The 25,182-nt window shown below is 40.7% G+C and overlaps 1 protein-coding gene across 2 annotated transcripts in view; it reads right to left on the bottom strand.

Annotated features, from left to right (window-relative positions):
- The window catches only part of GLS (glutaminase), a 142,273-nt gene that overhangs the window by 37,567 nt on the left and 79,524 nt on the right, over positions 1 to 25,182 (bottom strand). The window contains exons 11-15 of one of the 2 annotated variants that reach the window (XM_072120883.1): positions 21,687 to 21,737; positions 16,257 to 16,433; positions 13,076 to 13,207; positions 10,763 to 10,855; positions 626 to 2,432 (exon numbers count right to left, since the gene is read on the bottom strand). In XM_072120883.1, the coding sequence (XP_071976984.1) occupies positions 2,277 to 2,432; positions 10,763 to 10,855; positions 13,076 to 13,207; positions 16,257 to 16,433; positions 21,687 to 21,737 (609 nt within the window). In that variant the 3' untranslated portion in view covers positions 626 to 2,276. Of the gene's footprint in view, positions 1 to 625; positions 2,433 to 10,762; positions 10,856 to 13,075; positions 13,208 to 16,256; positions 16,434 to 21,686; positions 21,738 to 25,182 lie in introns of those variants that run through there. The other variant, XM_072120882.1, reaches the window with a different exon arrangement.

The raw sequence follows: 25,182 nt of genomic DNA on the forward strand, positions 1-25,182 counted from the left end.
TTAGCGGGCCATCGAGAATAATTTATAAACATTTTTTTTTTTTTTATAGTATCTTAATCTGTCATTTCTAACTTATGACTTATTCAAACCACCAGGGTGACCAACAACATCACTTGCATTACAAAATAGTTGCTTGTTATAACTTACCTTGACCCTAAAAAAAATCCTCTGTGTAGTCACAGGGGTTGGGCTTTGGTTTGGATGCATTTTTAAAAACAACATGTGACTTGTCTGTTTTACTCCCTTCTCAGTTTTTGACCCCCAACTTGAGGTCAAAGCCTGATGAGCTGACATCAATAGGGGAGGGAGGAGCTGTACAGGAGCACAAAGGGTGGGCAGCACAAACAAGTCCCATGTTGTGATGGTGTTTTTTCATTTTTTTTTAATGGTAGATTTAATGAGAAAGGATATCTTAAAGAGGACCTGACCTATAAAAACGGTACTAAAGTAAGCAGCTCCTAGTGCTAAAACAGACGCAGCAGTGTTACATTAGAAAAACCGAACTGCGCTGGAACCGTGTAAATGTAGCCTAACACTCTCACTACTGCTGAAAATGATGTCTTGGTTAGGTGCCATAGTATACATAGGACATATAGTATGATTAAGGCAAGGAAAGATTTACCTCTAAAAGTAAACAAAAAGATGTTTATTCCAATCATTTAATGCAAACACATAAAAAAACTTTGGAATAAATGCACAATAGATACAAGGAAATGACCTTTGTATAATAATTGGTCTATGTCAATTTTTATTTAGGTTTTATAGGTATTCTTGGAACATATATTGAAAAAAAGTGAAAAATACTTCTGCATTTAATACATGTTAAATGGGCTGCTGAACAACAAGCACCAAGTCAGCTTTATTGTGTATAGATGAACAGCAGCTTATTTGTACAGGCAGTTGTCCTTGAAACTCTGTAAAAAGATTCCTACTTTTTGGAAGTAGTGTATTTTTGGATTCTTTACACCATTTTATGTTGTTTTACCTGGCACTCCAGACTGAAATTTAAAACAACTAGATTTAAAGCAAACCTTTCTCAAGAACTTGTGCCAAGTTTCTATGCTATGCTGATTTTAAAAATACCTTTGTTGGCATTCTGTATAATTACTGTACCTTATATTTCACATTACCTGGCTCCCTGTTAGCAGTGTGTGGCGAGTCCTGGGGGAGGAATGGTAGCTGCAGCTGCACCATGCTGGGTCTCATTCTACTCAATGTATTCTTCCTCTACTACTCACTCATCCAGCTCCCTCTGCCCCTTCTTTGCCTGCTCAATGCAAATGACAGCTTGCGGTGGCAAGCCTAGAGGGGTGGCAGAGGGGCAATGGGAGCTGTATGAATGATTAGTAAAAGAAGAATGTATCGAGAGACTGACACAGGACACCACCGCATGCTACTGGCAGGGAGCCAGGTGCAATAAAGTTTTATAAAGTACTGACAAAGGTATTTTTACAATCAGTATAGCACAGGCTATTGGAACCTGTCACCAGCTTAAAGTTACATTTCTGGCAACAAAATCGATTTTCATGTTCAGTAAAACAACTTTTGGAAACAATATTTATGGTTTTTTTAAAGAAAGAAAAAAAAAGAAACTTAAAGGGGTTGTCCGAGGGTAATGAAAAAACAACTAAAAGGTGGCCGGAGGGGGCTGCTTAAAAAAATAAAGATCTACTTTCTGGTGTCCTTCCTGCCGGCCGTGCCGGACACGCCTACCCGTCCCTATTCACAGCATTGTGTATGGGGGCCAGAAGGTTGTCGGGTCCGGCCGGAAGCTGAGTCCTGCCCTGCTCCGGCGGCCATGTTTGTTTACATGGCGCCCAGACCGCACCAGAGCGACAGAAGCGTGGGACACCGGAATGCACTGGAAGGTAAGTAGATCTTTATTTTTTTAAGCAGCCCCCCTCCGGCCATCTTTAGTTTTTTTTCATGACTCATGGACAACCCCTTTAAACATAAAATAGCTGTATGGAGCTTGCCAACTAGAGGTAATACACAATAAAACTTGCTCTGCTAATGCTATACTCTGTTTTACATCAGGAAAGCAGCCTAATAAATGTAATATCTATCTTTGGCAAAATATAACCTGCACACATAAAAGATGCATTAAGGATATATCTCGGATAATGGCACTTTGAACAAGCAAAAAGAGGACAATCTATATACATAACTTGTATATAATAATTCAGTACTTCTTAATGTAAAAAGCTCAAATAATAATTTAAAACAGTTTCAAGAGAGAAACTGTTAATACAATATTTTGCAAGCTATGAAAGTGTTTAGCTGTTTCTGTCCCCCAAAGTTTCCATTCTATAGACTATAGTGGTGGATGAGTCCTCATTGGATTCAGGTGACACTTTTTTCCACACTGTATCTTTTAAAGAAAGCTCCTTCTGGAGTTGTTCATAATCCAGGGGTCCATAGGAGAGTTGATTCTTCATGTTACATACAAAATTTAAAATTGAAAATAAATTAAAAAAGTTACAAAAATATATAGTTGCAGAAGGAGCTTAAGGTTGATAAATCTAGCAAGCACACTTTGGGTTAGTAAAAAGCGTCAGCGTTATTGGCCAAAAAAAAAAAAAATCAAGAATATGCTACAGAGCACTTAACACTATATTTATAAAATATAACATTTTAATGAAATCCAATCTAAATGAATCCATGCCTGTTTAATAACGTAACAACTAGACGTGGAATTGTATTTAAATACTTGACATAAAACTTCTGCACTTTATATTACAATGAAAATCTATTGGAAGAACAGACTGATACATATATTGTAAATAACAGTAGATACACTTCACAAGGAACAAAAACAAGAATCAATATTTGTCATTTGGATAGCATGATGGGGCGACGCAAGCAAGGTACACCGGCAATCTACCTGGGTCCTGCAACACTGGAGATCATGGCTGACTACCACAACAGCTCTGAACCCTTCCTACCTCATATCTCAACATATGCACCTGTAGTCCAAAGCACTGTTAAGCCCAGGCTCTGCAGCACCAGATAGACAGACTGCTGGCAGATAAACAGCCTGCACTCTTTCATTTCATGCACCTACCGGCGCACTGGCTATGACTAACGCGGTGTTCAGATCAGGTGCACAATCACTAGAGGAGGTCCTAACACATATCTGCACTTCCTTTGGTCTAGTGCGTTGTTTGTGGAGACACTGGATAAAGGGAACAGTTGCCGTTGGACATAAGGCCCTGTGTTACGGACACCAGTATACCTACCGCGACAACAGAACCATGCGCAAGGACTTTGCTATTGCTGGAGCTCCTGCAGAGACTACAGAGCCAACATCAGAATTGCAACAGGGGTGCTCAATAGACTCCATAAAATCAGCTTATACGAGGGAAGTTCATAAGTGTTTGACGACAGAGGGAAGTTAGTGTTATCGTGTGCTGCCATCTATCAAACTACGGAAAAACAAATTGCAAACTGATATATAGTTTAGTTTGGATTTGGCAGCCATTTGAGTAAGATGTGTTTTGTGATCTGCGCCAAGATGGAAAAAGAGCAGCATCGTTCGGTAATTCGCTTTTTGTTTTTGGATCGGAAAAATTGTGAGGAGATAAAAGCAAAGTTGGATGCTGTTTATGGGGAAACTTCGCCATCTATGACAATAGTTAGATATTGGTCCAGCAAATTTAAAGTGGGCGAACATCCGTTTTTGATGAGGAGCGACCAGAATGCCTGGCAGACGTGGTTACTGAGTAAATCATTCAAAAAGCCCACGACATGATGCTCGCTGATCTCAAAACGAAAATGTGCAAAGTAGCAGAGGCTGTAGGTGTGTCGACCGGAACGGCAATTAATATTTTACATGATAAGTTGGCACTATGGGGACTATGTTGAAAAATAAAAAAAAGATTTTTTTTTGAAAAAATGGTGACTTCATTTATAACATGGGTACAGGTGAAAGATTTATTCTACCCACATTCTGGAGGTATCATCGGTACCAAGAACTAAACTATTGGGGAAAAAAAAGACCTAACCAACAAGGTCTTTCTGCTGGCGGGATCCTGAGAAATAAGGGAGAATTACTGAGGAGCTCAATCTGTGGCCAGTTGCAGAGGGTAAGTGGGGGGACAGAGGAGTTAAAGTCACAAATGTGGTAATTATGATCAGCATTGTAAACAACACTTTTCATTGTGGTGGATTAAAGGGGTTGTCCGAGTTTAAAAAAAATATATATATGTGTGGCCGGGAGCGGGCTGCCTAAAACAATAAAGCTTCCGGACGGCCGTGGCCGGGTATGCCCATCCGTCCCTATACACAGCATTGTGTATGGGGGCCGGAAGGTTGTCGGGTCCGGCCGAAAGCTGAATGCAGCGCTGCTCCGGCGGTCATGTTTGTTTACATGGCGCCCAGACCGGAGCGACAACAGCGCTGGATACCGGAGGGCACCGGAAGGTAAGTACAGCTTTATCGTTTTAGGCAGCCCGCTCCCGGCCACATATATATTTTTTTCAAAACTCGGACAACCCCTTAAAGAAACCTTTAACAGGAAGAGGACTTTGAATTTTTGCAAAGTTTAATAAACAGAGGTGAAATTGGTCTCACATCGCCACGGCTACATTAGGTATGTTTCCTGTAAAAAGTGTCTACATTATTCTATGTAGACCTCTGTTCTATGTGATGTCTTAAAACGTTTCTACATCAGTGTGTATAGAATCAGGTGAGTAAGGAAGGGCAAATCTGATTCTTCAAACCTGTATATGTCAATATCTTAGTAACGTGAACACCGGTATATAAATACATAGAAAAACATGGTTACTATATAAGTCTAGGCCATGAACAAAGCGAGCCTGATTTATTACCCACGGTACATTAGATTAGATGCTGTGGTTCCCTGAAAGTGAGCCATCTATATTACATAAAAATAGGCAAGTGGGCATTTGATGTTTGGATAAAAAAAAAAAAGTATAAAATATGACAAACTCCAACTGTGGGCGAGTGCTTGGCTGCTCTACCTCGAAGCCCTTCCCCTGACTGCTACCTGCTGGCGAATATAAGTTGATATTTCAGTGCGAGACTGGCTCAGAATCATAAGGACATGCCTGGACAACAATTAATACACCCTATAAGATATGTTTGGTGATTTAGCAGCCGTGCGGCTAGTGACAGGTTAAGTTTGTTAACCCTTTAGATGTTTCACAGGGGTTAAAACAAAATGTAGGTGTCATATAGAGATTGAATGCATTTTCCCCCCAAAAAATCACATTGTGGCTCAAAAATTACACATTCACAATGGATTACAAACTGGATAACTAAATGCTCAAGTATGGAATATATTTATACCCCATATTTGGTAGTAAACTACTATATGAGCACACTACAGGGTATAGAAGGGAAGGAGCACTGTGAATAAAGATCTACTTTCTGGTGCCCTTCCTGCCGGCCGTGCCGGACACGACTACCCGTCCCTATTCACAGTTTCTGTGAGTAAAAAGGAAGTGGCACTCACCGCAGCATGTAATGGGTTAACACCAAGGACTGGAGTTATATGTAATTGTTTAAGCAGGGTTGTGGAGTCCATAAGCCAAACCTTTGATTCAGATTCCTCAATTTCCATTCTCCGCCAAATTGGTAACGACTGACTCCACACTCCCTTTTCCTGGTCAAGCAGTGCTTGAGACATTCCTTCCCAGTGCATTATACGTCTGATCTGGAGCAGGGGAGCTTCACTACTGAGCATGAACATAAAGCGCAACACGCATTCATCTCAACCAAAAAGGGGATCAGCCGCACCAACAGGTCACATTTGGCCTGTCAGGTCATGAGCTGGGGTCCGCACTCTGCTGACAGTCAAAGTCTAATGAGCACTTCCATAACTGATGGAAGCATTCATTGGTGCAGGGGATATCCAGCTTGATTAGTCAAAGTAGGTCCAATTCATCACAATTCCCATATCAAAATAGTCACCGACTCTAACTCCACAGCCCCAACTAAGTCTTTTGTTTTTCTTTAATAAGGAATGAACATACACTTCCTTCACATCCATCCCGACCTTGTAGAGAGAAAAGGAAGAGAGGACAAGCACATTTAATCATTTTGGGTGGAGCAGCGGGGGGTCTATATAGTAGAAGCTCTAGAACTATTACTGGCTACAGAAAGGGGTCCTGTGACTACTACAAGTTACAGAGAGGGGCTCTGTGACTACTATAGGCTACAGAGAGGGGCTTTGTGACTATTGGCTGCAGAGAAGGGCATTGTGTCTACTATTTGCTACAGAGAGGAGCCCTGAGACTACTGTTGGCTACAAGGAGGAGCCCTGTGTCTACTACTGTGGCTACACTGGCTACAGTGAGAGGCCTGTGACTGCTACCAGCTACAGAGAGGTGCCCTGTGACTACTATTGGTCAGAGTTTACCAGAAAATACTTTGGTATTGGTTGGTTAGCATTTACTTTCCCTATTAGAAATGTGATGGCATTATAAACGCGTTTTTAGAAATACAGGGGTAACAAGCACAGCAGCTACTACAGGGCCCACAGTGTCAGGTCTGCTGGCCGGGCCCCCTAACAGAGAGATCTAAAATATAGTGGATGTACTGTACAACAGTGTATCCTGTAAAGCACACAATTTACCACTTCAGTTAGGTTAGGGCAAATGGATGCCAGGACCAGGTCTCCTTCCATTTACTTCCTCCATGCTGTTCCACCTGCTAGGCTGTACACCGTATTATCTGTGCCTTTTGAACCCGTTGATAAGCACCCCGGGCAGACAAACTGCAAGTGATAAGACTGTTGGACAGATCTCCTATGGTAAGTATAGACAGGGTTGTAAATATGATGAAGTAGCATATATGTAGAATGTACAGTATACTATATGTGTGTATATAATATAACATGCATGTATATGGGTATGTAATGACCTGTATGCGTGTAAGTGGGTGTACAATGTATATATGGGCGTATAATGTACTGAGTGTACATAATGTACTGTATGCATGTATAAGGTTATTTAGCGTGTATATAGGTGTATAATATTGTGTATACATGTATATGGGTGTATAATGTACTGTATATGTGGGTATGGTTGTATAATCATTCACATGGCCTTGGTTAATCAACGGCCAGATTTCACAGAACGACTGATCACAGTTTGGAGCTGCTTTTCTATGGCGATCTCTTGCATCATATATCACTATGAGTCCAGTCCTCTGGTACTGTGGTGCTGTGAAATCCATATGAACTGTGTAAGGGGAAGGGCCACATTCAGAAGTTTCCTATGGGCCCCAGCCTCTCTAGTACCACCCCAGTGCTGAACTACAAATGTTTCTTACACCCAAAACTTACACCCAAGCAATGACTTACACATAAAAAAAATGGTAGAAAATCAAAACTCTGTTAATATAGTATTTCCGTAGCAGAATTTGAGGCAGTTTATGCCACAAATGTCCTATTAAGCTAAACAGTTTAGTAATATTATTCCACAAGCAATTGCACTCATCCAGATAATCCAAATTATTTCACACAAACTAAAGTAGAAGGCAAAACCAATATATTATTATTCCACAAGCAATTATAACCAGGTATATAATGAAGAGTATTTCACACTCCCTAAAGGGGAAGGTAACAACCATATAACTTTATTACACAAGCCACTGCACCCAGCTAGATAATACAGGTTATTTCACACTAATTATTATTACTCCATAAGCAATTATACACAGGCTGATAATGCAGTGTATTTCCCTCAAACTGAAGGGGGAGGGGACCATGAAAAATATTATGTAACATGCAAAATATTGATAGAAATAAACCAGAGGGCAGACAACCCAGCAGTGAGACATGATCCCAAAAATAATAGGAGAAGATGCAGCAGCATAGGAATGCAAATGATGGCTCACATTCAGTATTGTCAGCCACAAGACTATCCGTCCACTGACCCTACAGAGTGTCTCTCTATGCTCATTCAGTAAAGCAAATGGCAGAGATTGTGCAAGTATTATAGTGCTATGGCAGGGGGTTGGATAGCTGCTGATGGCTGGACTGCCCGTCCCCACTTATGATGTAGTGTTCCCAGGCTTTCCATCTCTTTGAGATTTGCATTATGGTAGTTAAAAAACAAAGTTGTCCTGATGTTTGGAACAAATCCGACTTAATCCGAATTGATTCACTCGTGACTATTTAAATTATTATCCGGTTATGACTATGTAGAATGGTCACATTACAACATTTTTTCAGTTAAAGAAGACCTCCTGTCTCAGCACAATTTTTCATCACACTATATTCTGCTATACATATTCCGCTATTTTTGTAATGGAGCCTCTAAAAAGGTTTTACCCACTTTGTTATCTCATATCCACAGAAAACACTCATCAACACTGAACCTGGTAGTTCCCAAACACAAGTCCCATTGTCACTAACTTTATGACGTATCAGGTCAATCATATATCCTGTTGCTCCATTCAATAATACAGACGTGCTTGAAATTTGACCGGCGCACATATATCAGGTACTTCCATTCCCGCTCTTTGCAATTTCTGGCGCTCCCATACAACTAAATTAGTGAGAACAGGACAACCGTACTCATGAACTGTGGGGGAGTTGGACCTCCACCAATCTATTGTTATCCCTATGAAGTGCATAGGGCTAATAAATAACGTTATACGCGGTGCTTTATATTCCTACATACAGGCACACCTCAGTTGCTCAACTGCATTGCAAAGGTTAATATCTGCTCCATGATGCGCAGAAATAAGTGACATGTCAGCAGGGGTTGTACTGCGATTATCCTCTCCATCTATACTCCCCTTAATAAGGTTCCATGCACACGTCCACAAATAGGAGAGAGATGCAGTGTGCATGTCTGAAACAGGCAGCTGTACCACAAAAGATTCCTGCCCAGATTTGCGATGTGGCCGTTCAGCTCCCTATAGAGAGTGGGACGGGTGGGCAGCACTCAGCCATGTCTTTACTCGGCTTGTGGCTCACAGGGTACATCTGCACACACAGACACGTGATACCACAAGTATACAATGTCAGAGGCCAACGTAAAATGCATTATAAATTCTTTGAAAAATAGTTGCAGAAACGCCTGGGATCTATGACACACAGAGATACATGGGCTCATGTGTAGAAAAATTGCCACATTTGATATGATAAGAAACAGCTAAGAAAACGCATGCAAAACTGTAATGAAGCACATTTCTGATTTAGTTGTATAGACTCACATTAGTAATGACTAGCAACATTTTATACAATAATTTAAGAAAGATTTTTTATCTGAAGCATTTTATCAAACGCCATGCTTGGTTACATAGGTTAAAGGTGTTTTAACAGTTCAGCAAATAAAAGTTATGCTATTTATCTATTCCTTATTCTCCATACTTTATTCTCAGTAAATAAAAAACGGTCTTGAAAATTGTAAGGCAGTGATACAAAAAGTATCCTTAAAAGGAAATCTCCCATTAAAATCAAGCATGATAAACCATGGGCACTTACTCCTAGATCCAGGCACAGTGACTGTGGAAATCTTATATTTGTTATCCATGGCCTTCTTCCTTCTAAAATCCACTTTTAAATTATAATAACAAACCTGAAGGGCTCTATCAGAGCCCCTCTGTGCTCTGGTTCCACAGGATGCTACACTGTTTTCACCCTTCCCCTGCTCCACAGCACACTGCACGGTGAACCGGGCTGTAAATCTGAAGCCTGGAGGGACTTTAGCGGAGCCCTTCTGGCTCATTAGCATTAGTTGATCTTAGAAGGATTGAGGACATGGATAACAAGAATATCTCCACAGTCGCAGTGCCTGGAGTTTCCCTAGTTTATTACGCTCGATTATGAAAGCAACTATATAGAATTAAAAAAAAAAAAACCCTAGAAATACCTCCGCTCCTCTTCATCTTGTTCCCAGTGCTCTTCGTCACTAGTCTTACACATGTCGGGTGCACCTAGAAAACAAACGTATGATTAGCAGCACGGAGTACGGGAGACAAGATGTCTGGCACTCCGGGTTGCTAACTATGCACACCCTCGCCACCAGCCTGGGAGAGGGACTTGACGTCACGCGAGAGGCACAAATTCAAGCCTCCCGCATGATGTCACTTCGCTCTCCCATGCTCCCAGCTAATTATAAATTTGTTTTCTAGGTGATCCTGGCATGTCGAAGAGGAGCGGAGGGTTTTATTTTGTGTTTTTAAATGTTTTCTCTGTGGTTGATTTCCTTTTATAAAGACTGGTTATTAAAATTTAAGTGCGTAAAATCCTGCCAGCAAATGGTTTATTTTTCACAGACAGAGCACAGTCGTGCGCCACCAGACATAATGTGTTTCTAGAAGAAAAGACTTAACAGCCAGTTAAACAAAAAAGAGCATAATTAGCAAAAATTACCTCAACTCTCCCTCACCAGGGTGAAGGATTGTAAACCAACACACTTACATGCTGGTGTGTGCACCCACTGGCAGGATATACTCTTCTTTTAGCTTCCTATGCCTTTGTTTTTATGGAAAAAGCTCTAAAAATAATCTAAATGAGGGGCGTCTGACTCAATTAGCTATGGAGCCCCAAGCTCCTCATGCTCATTTGCATTATTTTTAAAAACTTCTTTTTTTATAAAAACAATGGCATTAGAACCTAAAAGAAGAGCAGATCCTGTCAGAGGGGGCGCACACCAGCACGCAAGTGAGCTTGGTTTACAATCCTTCGTGGTAGATTTCCTTTAAGTGATAAAAAAAAAAAAAAAAAAAAATACACAAACTGAGCTTTAAAGAGAAAAAAATAATTAAATGAAAATCTACTTACTCGTTGATCACCTCCTTCTCGGCGAGGATCAAGCTTCTTTGCAAAGTGCCGGAGGTTATCATAATTATGAAAATTGCACAGCCCTACCAAATCCTGTAACATAAAACATATAATTGGATTAACGTGTTATTCCTAGTTTTCTAAACGTAATTGTGTGAACAAGAACAAAAAGATGGACACCACAGTTGTTCAATACAAGATAAAAAGGCATTATGGGCAAAATTAAAATTATTCCCAAGAAGACAAGTTTCTTACATGTACTCAATATAACATATTCTGTCCAAACTGTCTCTATCAGTCCTGGTGTACACAATTTCAGTTGCCCCTAGACGCGACCCTGTAACTTCTGACTTTAGGGTCGAGTGGTCGTCATCTTGGATTTCCGTGCTTGCTGAGTTTTTATGTCTTTCTGCTCTGAGCCTGTAGCCACGCCCCCTCACGGTGTTCACACAGATACACAGACACTGATTCACTTCCTGCCAGGACATTGTGAGCAGAGTGGAGCTGCAAACTTCAAACTACAAGGAGATAAGTGATCTGTGTGAAGGGGGAGAGGCAGGCACATATTTGTGAATACACAGATGTAGCAAGCTAAAAGTGTAACAGTGTAAAATTCTGTGAGCCTCTGTTGGTCATGCCTATGTGCATCTCATCTCTGATCTGGTCTTAAATCTCTTTCAGTGTGTTTGTACAATGTCAGTAGCTAGATAAAAGTGTATATACACCTATACCCTGGTAATCTAACTGCATTGTCACCCCATAGCACAGCGGGATCATAATGTGTCTGCACCGTCCACATCCTGGGATTTTGCACTGAGCAGCCTAGGTAGTGATTGAAGCTAAAACAGCAATAAAACTGAGTAAAATGGTAAAGTAATACCAAATTTGTAAAGGTTTTATAATGTTTTCATACATTTACAAAAATTAAAAACTTGTGTAGAAATTTTATTTTTAAATTTTGCCATCTTCTGGTGCTAATAACTTTTTTATACTTCGGTATACAGAGCTGTGGGTGTTTTTTTTTTTAAATAAAGTTTTCAATGCTACTATTTATAGGACTGCACAACCTTTTTATCACTTTTTATTGATTTCTTTATATTTTTCAAAATGGTGCCATTTTTAACTTTGGCCGCTATTTTCCGTTATGGGGTTAAATGCAGTGTAAAACGGTTATTATATTTTGATAGAACGGGCATTTTCGGATGCGGCGATACCCAATGTGTTTGTGATTTTTACTATTTATTTATACATGTTCTATGGAAAGGGGGGTGACTTGAATTTTTAGGTTTTTTATTAAAATTTTTTTAAAAAAAAAACCTGAGGCTGTGATGGCAATGGATCGCCGCTTCCCGATGACGTCACTGTGAGCAACGATCTCCAACAAGATGGTGCAGCCCACGCTCCATCAACTTTTTGAAGCCGCGGACAGGTTTCCTGGTGGCGATGTGTGAGTTAACAGCCGCAATCGGTGCTAGCACCGATCTCGGGTGTTACAAGTAAGTCTTTGCTGCGATATGCAGCAAAAACTTACCGGCTATGGAGAGGGCTCAGCCTGTGAGCCCTCTCCATTCACTGGCACCCGACCTGTGATGTGCTAATACGTCACGAGTTGTGAAAGGGTTAAAGGGGTTATCTGGGTTTTAAAAATTACTGAGGGCAGGGCTGTGGAGGGCTATTTAAAAATAATAAATATGTACTTACCTTGTCCGGCGCCGCCGCACGTCTTCTATGTGCGCCGGTTTCATTACAAGGGTGCACAGGGAGCTTCCCCGGCCAGAAGCTCCCATCCGACACCATCTCCCAGCGCTTACAACACTGAGAGATAGGGACGGATGGGAGGAGCTGGCCACATCGCGGACAGGAAGCTCCCTGTGCACGGCTTCTGTGCCCCTGTAAACAAACAGGGGCACGGATCGAAGGGACCACGGCGCGGGACATCGGCGGCGACGGAGGAGGTAAGTACATGTTAATATTTTTAAATAGCCCTCAGTCATTTTTAAAACCCGGATAATTCCTTTAAAGAAAATATGATATATGATATATTATTGTGCCTGCACCAGAAAAACATTGCTTGGAGCTTGCACATGTACATGAAGTGTTTGCAATACACTTGGTTTCTGGTCGAATGAAGCAAAGTGCACCAAGAACAAAAAGGTGCATGCGAGACTATTGGATTATTTGGTGCAAACTGCACAATAGTGAGGCAAACTGCACTAAGGCAGACTGCACCAGTTGTCATATCTAGGCCAATAGATTAAAATGTATCTGCTATATATACACACACATATATAAATATTATATTTATATACAAACCTGGCAAAACTGAATCCCACGAACACTATTTCCTAATTTATCCAATGGTGGAGACCAGCACATCAAGCCCATAACATTTGGAACAACCAGAAGGATACCCCCTGAAACTCCAGACTTTGCTGGGAGGCCAACCTATAAGAGATAAAAGAAAGTAAGTACGGTATAATGTTACAGCATTCTCCGTTTTTAAAGGGTAATTCCAGGACTGACTTTTATTATCATCTATCTTTGAAGAGGTTTTCCCACAAATTCAAGTAAGGCCTTATCCACAGAACAGGGCCTAACTTGCTGATCGGTGGGGTGGTCTTCGTGATGAGACCCCAACAGATCACGAAAATGTGGTGTCTCCGGTAACTTCGTCAGACCCCTTGTCGCTTCATGAGAGTAATGGAGCAGACGGCCATACATGACCGCTCTGCTCCATACATCCCATAGGAGACGATGCGCCGCGCTCAGCGATCTCCGTCGCTCCATAGACATCACTGGGACCCCCACCGATCAGCAAGTTAAGCCCTCTCCTGTGAATAGCGCCTAACTTGAATTTGTGGGAAACCCACATTAATTTAACATCAATGAATCATTTCTATAAATACCGGTAAATATCAGAATGGATGGGATTTGACACTGTGCCATAACTTTTATAAAGTAATAACTGTACTTCACAGGATGCTGCATCTGCTAAACAGCCCGATCTCAAATAGCTCATTTGCAGCTCAGCCTCACTCAAGTGCTCAAAGGGTTGTTTCATAGATGTTTTTTTTTTAGGCTGGGGAATTCATTTTAAATATTTTTTTCCCAATAAATGATGTTTTGGCCACCAATTTTTGATTCTCGCTACTGATAATAGAGACAATGGGGTACATTTACTTACCAGGTCCATTAGCGATCCAGCGGCGCGTTCTCTGCGGTGGATTTGGGTCTTCTGGCGATTCATTAAGGCAATTCCTCCGATGTCCACCAGGTGTCGCTGCTGCGCTGAAGTCCGCTGAGGCCCGCCGGAGTTCACGATGCTATACCTGGTGAAGGTAAGTGCTTGTCCAGCAACACTTTTTTTTAAAAAAAAAATGCGGTGGTTTCTCCGAATCCGTCGGGTTTTCGTTCGGCTACACCCCCCGATTTCCGACACGAGCATGCCCGATGCGCCACAATCCGATCGCGTGCACCAAAAACCCGGGGCAATTCAGGAAAAAAAAAATAAAAAAAATCGGCGCATATCGGAAATATTCGGGTAACACGTCGGGAAAACGCGAATTGGGCCCTTAGTAAATGAACCCCAATGTTTTGCTAAACAATTTCTCCTGAATATATTAATACTGTAACCAATTTTTGGCCATAAGCTTCTTGAAGTACACCTGGCAAGCCTGCAAAAGGGAAATAGCGCTTCTTTGCTTTTGAAAGGATGATTTAGCTAGAATAGTTGAATTATTTTTGAGATTACTGTTTGAGATTCCAACTAGTTCGACAAAGGGTAATGACTTCACAGTTGTCAAGTACGCCAGATTTATCTTCCAGCATTGGTTCATAGCGATAAATCTGGTAAGATTAGTTGCAAGCCTTTAGTCAGCCTCCATAGACACACAACACACAGGCTGGAATATAGATCTCTAGTAAGGGATACTCCATAGCCTGATTTGTAAAAACTACTGTAAGAAGATTTTTTTTTTTAAAAGTATATTGGGAAAATGATAATTTTCAAGTGGTTCATCTACTAGTTGTATTTTATATTCTTCTATTTTTCTCTTTCATCTGGGAAAATGGGGAGAGGAAGCTGCATCTGTCTAACATGCTTTGTGGAAGTGGGAGCTGCTCTTCCAGACCCATTCAAATACTTATCTGGCCAATTGTGTTATATTAGTACTTGGATTGGCCCAGATCAGATGCCTGATGCAGAGAATCATATGAACAATGTTTTACATTTACACTCCTTCTGTCCTCTTCTGGAACCTTTGGGCTATAGGCCAGTTCGGCTCCTGCTATTGCACTAGTCAGCTGGACATGTATGGTCTTATGGCAAGAAACTGGAGACATGAGGACCTTAGTTGTCTCTCTGGTCACACCCAGGTTTCTCCCATTTTGTCGAGTTACAGGATAATCCCCATAGGTCTGATAAGGAGTCAATATCTTGCAGCTACTTGCCGAGATTCTGCTGGTGGAGAGGATTGGTAGGGCCTTTGAGATTCCCCATAGGGACATGTTTAGGTGTCTACAAATATATCATACCCTCCTTGCCCAGTTCATTCCGGTTGTGCCAGCCTTCTCCTCCACATAGAGGGGGGTTTGCAATCTCAGGAGCCTAGGTGTTTGGTTTCTATTCTTTCTACTCATCTACTGTCAGAACTTTATGCTTTATTAGTAATACATGTTCAGAGGACTGGATGCACCTTGAAAGTTTTTTCAAAGTGTTGCAAAAGTATAGCTCTCCACTGGATGGCTGATCTGGATGTGTATAGATTTTCCTTCATTGCAGTTATATCAATAAATAAAAAACTAACGCAGTTGTTGCACTTCAAATAATGAAAAACTAGGCTAGTATGGCAGGTGACAGGATCAAATTGGCTGTGCTAGTGTAAAAATGTAGCATGTTATCAGATACTGCCCTTCAATCTTCACATCAGACAATATGTACCTGTCAACAGTAGCCATTTTTCTGGCTCCCCCATGTCTCCATAGAGAAAACTGTACACACTGCCAAAGTTTTTATAGTAAAACCGACTTTAAAAAAATAAAAAAAATAAAATAATGTTAGATCAAAATCTACCTTTCTGTATGCAGAGCTGTGACTCTTTTCCCATGCGAGAGGCCAGTGAGGAGTGGGGCAGAGATGTAAGACTTCCTGAGGGTAATGTAATGTGCGATGCGGGAATGGGGGACATGGGAGGCTTTTTTTATTTTTAAAAAAAATTATCTTGAGGGTGGGGGTGGGGGGAGGGGCACCACTTCTCACTGGCCACTCCCCAGCTCTGCATACTGAAAGGTAAACTGATCGAACTTCTCCTTTTTTTTTGGAAAAAAAAAACCTTTGGCAACGTGTACACTATTTTTTATGGGGACATGGGGGAGCCAGAAAAAAAGGCTCCCGACGACAGGTTCTCTTTAAGTAGGATTTCACATTAATAACCCCTGTTCATTTAAAGAAGATATAGTAGAGTAAACAAACATGTTATTTGTGGTATATTCTTACGTGAAAAGCAAACTGTCCAGAAAAGTCATACATCCCACAGGAGTGCATTAAACTTAACGTATTTCTCACGGATTCAGGACTCAGTACTCTCTCCCCAGTGATTGGACAAAAACCTCCATTAGCCAATGTTGCTGCCATAACACTTGCAGATTCACAAGTTACTTCAATGGAACACAACTAATTAGGAAAAAAAATAAAAATGGCATAAGAACAAAGTCTGTGAAAACATTTCTAAAATGATGATAAAAGTTACTGTTGTGTAAAAAAAAATTGGCCAACTATTTACAGTGGAACGGTTAGGGCGACTTGGAACACTAAACTACCAACAAGCCCTTGGTTTGGGGCCCAACATATAATTTCCATCTGGTGCTATAATGAAAAAAAAACCCAAAAACAAACACTTTTACTAACCTATCGATGGGACCGATAAATGCACAGGACCCATCTCTGGTCCTCCTGGCGCTTGCGCATGAAGCTGCCAAAGTACACCAGTAAATTACTACGGCCCTGGAACGAGATGACATTGGGCTATTTGGGATACTAAACCACTGGTCTACCTGTGGGTGGTTTAGTGCCCCAAGTAGCCCTAACAAGTTCCTATAAGCTACAAAAATTAACTAAATTAATAAATATGAAAAGTGACAAGGTGTAGATACTAATTGAGTAATGGTTAGAGTCTTCATAAAGCTCTCATAAACACCTAAATTTGCATGGCACATATATAAAAAAAAAAAAAAAAGTATTATTAATAAAAGGTGGATATACTGGCACACAATGCCATTCACAAATGTATTGTTCCCTATTGTTAATTACAATAAGCATGGCAAGTATGTTTGCTTTAAAGAGGACCTGTCACCCACATTTTCAGCACTAGGAGCTGGTTACTAAAGTAAGCAGCTCCTAGTGCTTGAACAAACGCCGCAGCGTTAGAGTGATAGCGTTACTGGAACCCGATCAAACACTGCGGCGGGGTACAGTTTAATCATCGGACCGCTCGCAAAGCAGTCCGATGTATTTATGAGGGGGCGGTCCGAGGCGCTGCCTCTTCCCCGGACTGCCCCGCTTGCTCCATAGGCCAGACGCCAGTCACCGCCCATAGCCACGCCCCAACCCCACCCACTCATGAATACGTCAGACAGCTTTGCGAGCTGTCCAACAATTACACTGTACCCCGCCGCAGTGTTTGATAGCGTTACCGATAGTTCAAGCACTAGGAGCTGCTTACTTTAGTAAGCAGCTCCTAGTACCTAAAATTTGGGTGACAGGTCCTCTTTAAAGCGAACCTGGAGGAAGGTCACAAGGAATGTGATTTCTAGATTCCAATAGCCTTTGCCATGTAAATGCCTCCGACAAAGTTAGAATCCCAGACCTGTCATTCAGCCTGATCTCTAACCCTCTGGGTGCCCGATCGCAGAATTGCAGTATATAGCACCTTTGTTAACCCCTTCCTGACACAGGCTGATCCCTCTCCATAGTCGGTAAGTCTTTGCTTCATATTGCCTTAGAGACAGAAATGAATAGTAGCCCCCTTCCTACAAGTGAAGGAGTATCGGAAACCATGGTCTCCTCTTCCAAAAAGGGAGTGATGAGGATCACTGTTGACCTTGATTGTTGAATTTCTTGGTATCAGTGTAAAAGGTGGGACCACATAAAGGAGACCTGTGGACAGTGGGGCAGATTTATTAAGTGTCTGAAAGGCAAAATATTTCTAGTTGCCCATGGCAACCAATCACAGCTCAGCTTTCATTTTACCAGTGCTTATGAATATTCTAAAGGGGAGCTGTGATTGGTTGCCATGGGCAACTAGAAATATTCCGACTTTCAGACACTTGATAAATCTGCCCCAGTGTGTCCACTCCCAACGGGTGATCCGTGGGATGTTTTCCCTAGTTGCAAAGAGGTTCAATATAGGTCATCCCCATTTCTCCACTAGGTTGGAAAAATGTTGGTATTCTGCCTCCATTTGCCTTCTTCTAACCGAATTCAATTCCCCTTTGAGATGTACTTCTGATAGGAACAATACATTTTTCTCTGCCCATTTGAAAATTTCATCTGCTACTATGTTTAGGGTGACATTCCTTGAGCCTCCCAATTTGTTTCAATATGCCACAGAAGTGGCGTTGTCTGTAATTTTCTGTGATTTTTCTGTGATGTCCTGTAATAAGATGGGGAAAACATATTAGGGCTTCTTTAATTGCTACAAGCTACCTCAAGTTGGAGGAGGCCTTTTACATGACTAGAACCCAGAGACCCTGTGCCGCTATTGAGTACATGTAAATGCGCCACCACTTACAACTGGCATCTGGGCCCATTGGGCTGCTGGCAGGTAAGAAGTCATAAATTCTAGGACTCTCTTGATCTGATTGATGGGTTGCCCGTGTTCTGCAATTACTGGATTCTTTGTGGTAGAGTATCTAGTTTCTCTTTCGTCAAGAACAACTTTTGTAGTCTTGTATCCAGAACGATTCCCAGGAAGACTTTCTACTGGGATGGAAGTAGATTTGACTTGTATTGATTGATCATCCAACCTAAGGAGGAAAAAGTCTTCAGAACCAGGTTCAGCTGTTGTAGCGAAAGGAATGGGGTTGCATCTGAAATTAGGAAGTCTGCTAGGTAGGAAATTATGTGAACAAGTTCATGTGCAGGAACTCTGACTCCCGGCATTATTTTCGTAAAAACTCTTGAGGCTGTGCAGAGCCCGAAAGGGAAGATAGAAACTAGAAATGATGGACTTCTTTCCCCATCTGGATAGCCGCTTTCAGAACTTCAGGAGCCTTTGTTTTTCCATAGGCAAAAGTGTTATATAGAAGTGATTTTAGGCTGGGGGAGTTCTCAAACTACAGTAGGTATCAATTTTCTAGTAGCTCTAGTATTCATGGTGAATTCAACATTTTCTGTCATGCCTGAATAAACGTGTTTATCCTGTCCTTAACCAGAATCCTGGCATCACTGGGAGGAGGACTTATCTGTATTTTTGTTATGAAAAAACTTATCCATTGTGTGTTTGGTACCTGGAAAGTTGTTCCTTCTTGCTTTTATCAAGCTTCCCTCTGTTTTTATTATAGAACTTCGCTTCCAGAGGAGCTACTTGGATTGCAGCACGTCACTTCCTGTGGAAAAGTTTGTCTTCTCGGTTTCTACGGAATATCATCTAATCCAGATCTGAAGAGACAATACCCTTCACAGGGAACAGCTACCAATTTATTTTTTGATCCTGTATTTCCCGACCACGTTCTCATCCAGAAGCATCTGCTTGCTATATTGGAGAGGGCCGCTTCTTTATCTGCCGAAGCATCCGTTGATTAGTTGCTTGTTTCAGAAGAGGGAGATTGGCAATAACATTTTTCCGGGGATACCTTTAAGAAGTTGATCAAATCATCACGTGGCCGTGCATGTTGCCGATATTCCCAGTCTCAAGATCGATGTGGCGGATTCCCATGTTTTCCTGAGCCTCTGATATTTTTTTTTTACTTAGGATCCTTCAGGAGACCTGCATCTTCAAAACGGTAGGGATGCTTTCCTGGAAATCTCGGTTATGGAGGAATCAATTTTTGGTATTTTATTCCAGCGTTCTGCATCCTGACCTGCAAAAGGGATACTGCGTTTTTAAGTTTTCCATAACTGCTGGTCTCTTTTCTGTACCTGTATATTGCTTGGCATTCAGACCCGCTACATTATCATGTACTGGGAACACACTTAACATTTTTAGGCTATTCCTTGGAACCAATATGGGTTTACTAGGATCTTCCAGGCTCATTGTTAATCGCAGCAACCTTAAAATTTCATCTTCAAAAGAAGTCAAAGGTTGGCCTGATAGAGTTCTATGAGGACCTCTTTTTCCTTCTGGGACTGGTTTGCCAGGCTCAACTTTAATATGGTGCCGTAATCCTGGATTGCATATCTGCTGCTTTTGATTTGCCACATGACCCGGCACTCAGAACAAGAAAATAGCAAGCAAGCCTCCTGAGGGACCCCCAGGTAACCTGGCTGCCCGGGATTGGACACTGGGATCAAGTGGGTTCATAATGTGGAGAAGCCAGGGAAAGCATATTCAGTTGAAATTTACATATACATAAGAAGTTTACATGTACTCGAGTATATACAGTAGTGTATGCCGAGTTTTTCAGCACAATTTTTGAGCTGAAAATTCGGGTCTATAAAAAAAAAAAAAAAAAGAAAAGCTCAGCACTCACCATTCTGACGCCCGGGGGTTTCCTCTTCAATCTTCATGTGTGCTGGGGCCGGCTACAGGTCCGCAACAGCTCCATGGGCAGCACCTCTTCTTTCTTCATACCGGCTGCAGGTTCACGACAGCTCTGTGTGCACAACCCGCACGGATCTGTCCCCACCACATGTGAAGAAAGAGAAGGCGCTGCCCATGGAGCTGTCGCGGACCCACGCACATAAAGATAGAAGAGGAGCCGCCCGGGGTGTTGGAATGGTGAGTACTCATTTTTGTTTTGTTGGCAGGCTATATATTACAGGGAGATGCAATAATATATACTACAGGGGACTGGCAAGCTATATACTGGGGACGCTGTGACCAATACATTTCCCACCCTAAGCAGTGTGTCAGACAAACCTACAAGCTTTGCTTGGTATATTAAAATACTATGTGCAAACAGTTTCCCTGCACCTCAAGCGCTAAGGGCTGCTTTGTACTAACACTTTATCACACGGTTTGTATTTCAACCTTTTATCATTCCTGTTTAATAAACTGAAAAAAATATATATCCGCAAGTTTGCCTCTAACTTAATGTTACCAGTAAACCAATCAGAAGTTTCCGAAGACATGACATAATCATATGGGCTCTCCCAAATTGTTTAAATGCGTAGTAGTGTATGTAAACTTTTGACTTTGCAGAACATAATAAAAGTCTATTAAAATTATCTCTTTCTAATTCTGGTATTTGTCAAATATAATTTTAGTAATCCTAATGGACCTAAAACAGGAATTGTTTATTTCAAGCCAGCTGGTGAACATGCATATGTGTCTTTTTATATAGTGTATGTACAGTTTGAACTGTATAATAAGGCAAAAATACAATACAATTCATCCTAATATGTGATTTTTATAAAAAAAAAAAAAAACTTAGTGGTCATTACTTCCATAGGGCCTTCCCATATCATGAGATTACTGTACATCCACTGCATAGGTCACAAATACCTGATATGTGCAGGTTGCAGAAGTGGAACCCAAAGCGCTTTCAAAATGGAATAATGGAATAAAGCTGTATTCGGACTCATAGGTGTAGTTATTTTTGGTGTTCCCATCAAGTATTTATAATATATTGACAAATGTAAACTTAGGCGACAGGATGCTGATGACTAAATTTATAATCTTTTCTATAGATATAGGAGTTGGATCCCCTTACTTGTTAATGAGTATGTTAAATAAGTTCAGTTAAAAAGTTAATTTGATGTTCTTACCTGGAAATAGAAATCTAAGGTTCCAACCATGTCAGTGTGTTCTGGAAAACACTGTGATTAAAACAAATGTTAATATTATAGTGGAATAATTCTCTTTAATTATGAAAATAAAATTTAATTAATTAATGAAATTAAATCATTAATGAAAATAAAATTCATTCTGGAACATTCTTTTTTTTTACTTTTTGGAACGGTTTTATTCCGGTTATTCATAAAAAAAAACATTTATAATGTGGACATTGCCATTCTTCTTGTCAAAGCAACTAGGTAAATACTCTTATCAGAACTATTGCCAATTATTAGAAATGCATGTTATACAGTTATAATGAAAAATTAAATTACACCATCGTTTACTACCTTTCATCTCTAAGATTGTCGAGAAGAAGACAGTATAATCATAAGGTGGTGAATGAGGAACAAAATAAACACATTCATTTAAGGGACATCTATCATCAGATCAAGGATTGTAAAACAAGAACACTGACATACCGGTGTGCTCTCTCTCTGGAAGGATCTGCTGTTCTTTTAGCTTCTTATGCCCTGGTTTTTACAAAAGGAGGCTTTTAAATTATGCAAATTAGCCTGAGGGGCTCCAGGCTCTATAGGAGTTAATGGAGCCTGGAGCCCCTCAGGTTCATTTGCAGAATATTCTTAAAAACAAGGGAATAAGGCTAGAGGAACAGCAGATCCTGCCACAGATGGCACAGTTCAATGTGTCTGTATGTTTTGTTTACAATCCCTGACCTGGTGATAGATGTTCTTTAAATATAGCATGCAAGGTGCGCAAGATTCATGAATTGTGGCGCCAGTTCTGCATGAATCTGGTGCCCCCTGCACTACTCAGGCAGAGTGCACCAACTTTTTTTTGGTGCATCATTAACATAATCAGATAATGCATGATAAATATGAGGCACGGTTGGACGGTGCACAAGCACGCCCCCTTTCATTGCAGAATTGTGTGTCGCTTGGGGTTGAGTGCAGCTGTGACACATTTGTCTCCTTAAATACATGTGCAAGCAATGTCCACGAAAAAGAATGTGCAAAGTAAGACAAAACGGGAGCAGGGGCTTTAACCCCTTAATGACCGCCGTATCGGCTTTCTACGGCGGTCATTAAGGGTACTTCTTCTGATGCGACGCCTTTCTGCGGCGGCGCGTCAGGATAAGATTTCGGGACACCGGGTCTCGCTGGTGCCGGTGTCGGGCTGTGATATCACAGCCCAGACCCGGCACTAACACCCGGGATCGGAAAAACTCCGATCCCGGGTGTTTAACCCCTTACAAGTGTGCAAGTGTGTCCCACGTGGATCGGACCCCCCCGGTGTGCTTACCGGGGGATCCGATCTCTCCTGCCGCTGCCCTGGGTCCCGACGAGTGACCCAAGGCTGTCGGCTCCTCTCTGTGCCGGGTTCCGCCTCCTGGCAGGACCCGGGTGTAAGTAACTGAGCATGCGCGGATGATCGGATGATCGCTTATTCAAGCCAAAAAGTAGAAAATGTAAAAAAGTTGAAAAAAAATTAAATCTTTTTATAATATAATTAAATAAATAAATTAAAAGTCCCATAATCTCCACAGTAACACATAAAATTCAAATAAAGTAAATAAAACACAAAAACACGTACATATTTGGTATCACCGCGTCCGTATTAATCTGCACAATAAATCTAAATCAATATTGAACCCGCTCGGTGAACTATGTAAAAAAAAAAACTCGAAAAACTTCCCATAATATACAATTTTTCATCAAACACCATCACAAAAAATGTTCTAAAAAGTGATCAAAAAAAGTTACGTTCCCTAATATGATACGACTGAAAAGAACAACGTTTTTAGCAAAAAATAAGCCCTCAACCAGATCTGACAACAGAAAAATTCAGAAGTTATGGCCCTGAAAAGTTGTCAATAGTAAAAAAAAAAGTTCTCCAATATTGGTTTTGCTCAGGAAAATTAAGCAAAAATAAGAAAAACTATATAAATGAGGTATCACCGCAATCGTAGTGAACCAGAGAATAAAGATAAAATATTATTTTTACGTTACGGTGAGCGGGGGAAAAAATGCTAACAATCCAAAATAAAATTTAAGGTTTTGTTTGTGTCCCCCTTGAAATAGTTAATAAAATCTCATGAATAAGCTTTAGACTCCCAAAATAAATTATCTATACATTGTATCTCATCCCATAAAAAATAAGCCCTCATATGTTCGCATTACCAAAAAAAAAAAAAAAAAAAAAATTTATAGGTCATACAATGTGATAATACAAATCTGCTGTGAATGGCGCCTCCATTGATTCTATACTCGGCCGTGCGCCCGTACAGCAATTTACCACCACATATGTGGTATCGCTACACTCGGGAGGACTTGAGCATCAAGCGTTGCAGTGCGTTTCATCATTTAATTTATTCTGAAAATGTCAGTTTTGGCCTAAATGAATGTATTTTCCAAATAAATTCTATAGTTTCTAAATCGCAGGTCCATATTTTTTAACCCATGTGAAACACTTAAAGGGTTAATAGACTTAATAGAAGTTGTTTTACATATGTTGAGGGGTGAACTTTCTATAGTGGGGTAATTTATGGGGTTTTACTATTATTTAGGCCTCTCAAAGTCACTTGAAAGCTGAGTTGTCCCTCAAAATGTGAGTTTTGGCAATTTTCATGAAAATGAGAAAAATCGCACCTAAAGTTCTGCGCCTCATAACATCCTAGAAAAATGAGAGGACGCATAAAATATCATCCCAACATAAATCAGGTATTCTGTAAATGTTAATTATCAAACTTTTTGGGTAGTTTTACATCTTGTCTGGAAACCAGAACATTTCAAACTTGGAAAATGAAGAATTTTTACAAACTTTTGCCAAATTTTCACTTTTTTTCAGAACGAAACGCAAAACTTATCACTTAAATTTTATAACTAACATGAAGTACAATGTGTCACGAGAAAACATTCTCAAAATCACCCAGATATGTTAAAGCGTTCCTAAGTTATAACCAATTATCGTGAGACAGGGCAGATTTGAAAAATCGAGTCTGGTCATTGAGCTGAAAACTAGTGTCGGTGATAAGGGGTTAAAGGGAACCAGTCATCAGAAATTGGCCTAATAAACCACTAGCAGTATGTTGTCAAGCAGCTGAGAAGCTTCTTTAATGTTACTTTAAAGTTGATTTTTGGATGATCCCACCAAGCTGGGCCATGAAAGAAACATAATCTAAAAGCTGTTCAACTGCTTGACAACGTACTGGTAGTGATTTATTAAAAAAATCTGGGCCACAGTCTTAAGCCAGCAAAGATGTACTTTTCTTTTTCTGCATGGAATGCTTTACTGGGCCAGACTGTGTCTAATAGCAGAGCACATTAAAGTCAAGATGGCCAAACACACTGCTGGCTAAACTTCATAGTTAGGAGTTAAATTAACGTTAGAAATATATATACAGTATAGGTATTTAGCACTTCAAATGGATCTAAGCAAAAAACATTTAAATAAAACCCTTTTTTATTG

The sequence above is a fragment of the Engystomops pustulosus genome, chromosome 8 (genome assembly GCF_040894005.1).
Source record: "Engystomops pustulosus chromosome 8, aEngPut4.maternal, whole genome shotgun sequence".
Lineage (NCBI taxonomy): Eukaryota > Metazoa > Chordata > Amphibia > Anura > Leptodactylidae > Engystomops > Engystomops pustulosus.